The following is a 2,709-nucleotide window of genomic DNA, read 5'->3' as shown; positions in this document are numbered from 1 at the left end:
TTTTTGTTGAATAGATATTGCTTTCTGTTGGGGTGTCTCCAAGTTCTAGGTGGAAAGAACCTCATACTAAATTTATCTGGTATCTTACCCCACAACAGATATTTTTTTGATAAAAAAATCATATATCATATCCCACAACGATTTAGATTTTAAACTATAACTCGAACTCCCTAAAGCTTTTCGAACATCGTTTACCCAATCTACAACCGAATCTGTCAATCGATAAACGTCCTGGTTTTCATCATAAGCAATAAAACCAATTTTTTCATCTTTCAAATCTTCATCAGTCAATACATCACTGAATTTTGGAGTACTGGTTGTTTTTTTCCCAACGCAACTCCTTTCCAATCTCGTATATCTCTTCGATGACTTCAAATTTCGTATTATACTTTTTTTCAGGTAGACTACCGTTGTCTACGACCTTATCGTTTGGATCCTTAAATCGATAGTCTAGATTATTGTTTTGTTCATTGGCCAAGATGACCTTATCAACCCCCATCTCCCACGTTCCTCTTCGTAAATCAAATCTTCATGTGTGCGTAGCAGACAAGACGCTTATTTCGAAGCTCTTCACTCTGATCAGTTTTTTTAGTTAAAACGTTGCTGAAACCTTGACCAAAATGGTAAAAGACACAGTCCAATCATTGAAACTGGAAAATGACAAGTTAAAAGACAAAATTCAAGAAATTTTTGGTGAATTACAAAACCTACGCGACGAAGTTAAGGCTGGCCGAAATGGCGGCCAAACTAACTCATCTGAAGTTACTGAAGAGGGAATTACCACGGCAACTCCGAGCAATATCCAAGAAGATTTTAAGAAGTATGTCAACGACAAGATGTCTCTTATTGAAAAATCTGTTAAACATTTGTCATCTCAAGTGGATAAAATATCATCTTCACTGGATCAAGTATTGGAATATTCGTATTCATATAACATCAAGCTTGTAGGTGTTCCTGAACTTAAACAACGAGAAAGCGCCGATGAAACGTTGCAACTTTGCATGAGAATCTTCAGCTCAATTGGAGCTGAAATTCATCCTTATGACCTTGACATTGCCCATCGAGTGCCATTTCGTAACGCGTCCGATGGTCGGCCGAAACCGATTATTTGTAAGTTTACCCGGCGCATCGCTCGTGATCGTGTAATGGCTTCCCGTAGAGAAGTAACCAGGATCAATCCTGCAGATATTGGTCTCCGAGAAAACTCATCCTTAGATCGTGCTGCTATCTACGATCACCTTTCCCCACGATTGCAGAGTTTATTATCTGACGCCAAGAAAATAAAGGAAAGATATCGTTTCTCATTTTGCTGGGCCAAGAACTCCACCATCTGGCTGAGGAAAAATGAAAGCTCTCGTCCGGTCGCCATCAAAAATTCAAGTGATTTGTCTACAGTAACAGCTCGCCTAGGATCTTCTGGTGATGACACTGCTCCATAAGATCTTTAACAAACAGTCTACTAAGGTAAACAAAACACTCCTGTTACGAAAAATAGTATTGCGTGACAAGCGTTACTTTCTAGACCCTTCGCGAGAGTTTGTAATTTGTTTATATTTAGGTTTGTACCTAAGCGTTTCTAAATCGGTGTGTTTTGTAATCTTTCTATAATTAGATTCATTACTATTTTAGAAAGTTCTAGAAGTTTATTGTCCGAGTATATAAGTAGACGAGTCCAAGCGGAGTGTTTTTCTAACTAGTTTTTCACAAGCGAAGAGAGTTGGCGTTGGCCGTGTTTAGTCAAGTGTGACAGAAGCTGTGTTTATTCAAGTTGGCGGAGGCCGTGTAAGTTTGTTGAGTACGTGTTGTTCAGAGTTTTACTTCGTGGAAACTACGTTCATTTTTGGAATAAATCTTCTTGTTGTTGTTCCGACAACCCTGCGTTCAGTTTAGTCTGCAAGCTAACTTTCCTCAAAACGTTCGAACTCGTAACATTGGGGGCCTGTCCGGGAGAGGAATTCATTTGTTTGCCGACTACAGAAACCAGGAAAGGATCACAACTTGGAAGGAAGTAGCGACGCTGTGGAAAAGGTTGTAGCGAGTGAAAGAGCCGTGGAATTTTAGTGCTGTGAAAATGGAGAAATTTATTCAGCTTGGCGAAAAGTTTGGTCTGGAAGGAGAAAAGCTGCTTGAATTTGTGCGTGAACAAGAAGAGAAAGAAGACAAACGTAGAGAGGAAGAACGTGAAGAAAAACGCAGACAATTGGAGGAAGAAAAACAAGAAAAACGAAGACAATTGGAGGAAGAAAGAGAAGAAAAACGTAGGCGGTTTGAGGAAGAAAAAGAAGAGAAACGTCGATTACTTGAAGAAGATAAAAGAAGAGAAGACGAAGAGAGAGAAACCAGGCGACAAGAACGCGAACTAAGAAAATTGGAGATGGAAGCCGAGCTGTTGAAACAGAAAGAGGTTATTGAAGCGGCAAGAAGAGAACATGAGCTGGAAATTGCACGTTTGGCTGTGGAGAGTGCTGACGGACGTCCTGAAGTGAGAGAGGATCGGGTTAAGGCACCTAAACTCCCCTCGTTTGTTGATGGTAAAGACGATTTGGACGCGTATTTGCAGAGGTTCGAGAGATTTGCCGAGACAGCTAAGTGGAAAAAAGATGGATGGGCATCGAAGCTCAGTGCTCTGTTGTCTGGACGGGCACTAGAAGTGTATTCACGTTTATCGGAGGACGCAGCTAAAGATTATGACAGGGTAAAGATTGCGTT

The 2,709-nt window shown here is 40.5% G+C and overlaps 1 protein-coding gene across 1 annotated transcript; it reads left to right on the top strand.

Moving 5' to 3' along the window:
• The first annotated feature begins 620 nt into the window (after positions 1–620).
• Positions 621–1,439, top strand: LOC137976582 (uncharacterized). Its single transcript, XM_068823960.1, has one exon. It carries the CDS (start codon positions 621–623, stop codon positions 1,437–1,439), a length of 819 nt encoding a protein of 272 aa, XP_068680061.1.
• Positions 1,440–2,709: the final 1,270 nt, after the last annotated feature.

The sequence above is a fragment of the Montipora foliosa genome, chromosome 11 (genome assembly GCF_036669935.1).
Source record: "Montipora foliosa isolate CH-2021 chromosome 11, ASM3666993v2, whole genome shotgun sequence".
Classification (NCBI taxonomy): domain Eukaryota; kingdom Metazoa; phylum Cnidaria; class Anthozoa; order Scleractinia; family Acroporidae; genus Montipora; species Montipora foliosa.
This window is presented reverse-complemented; position numbering and strand designations above follow the sequence as displayed.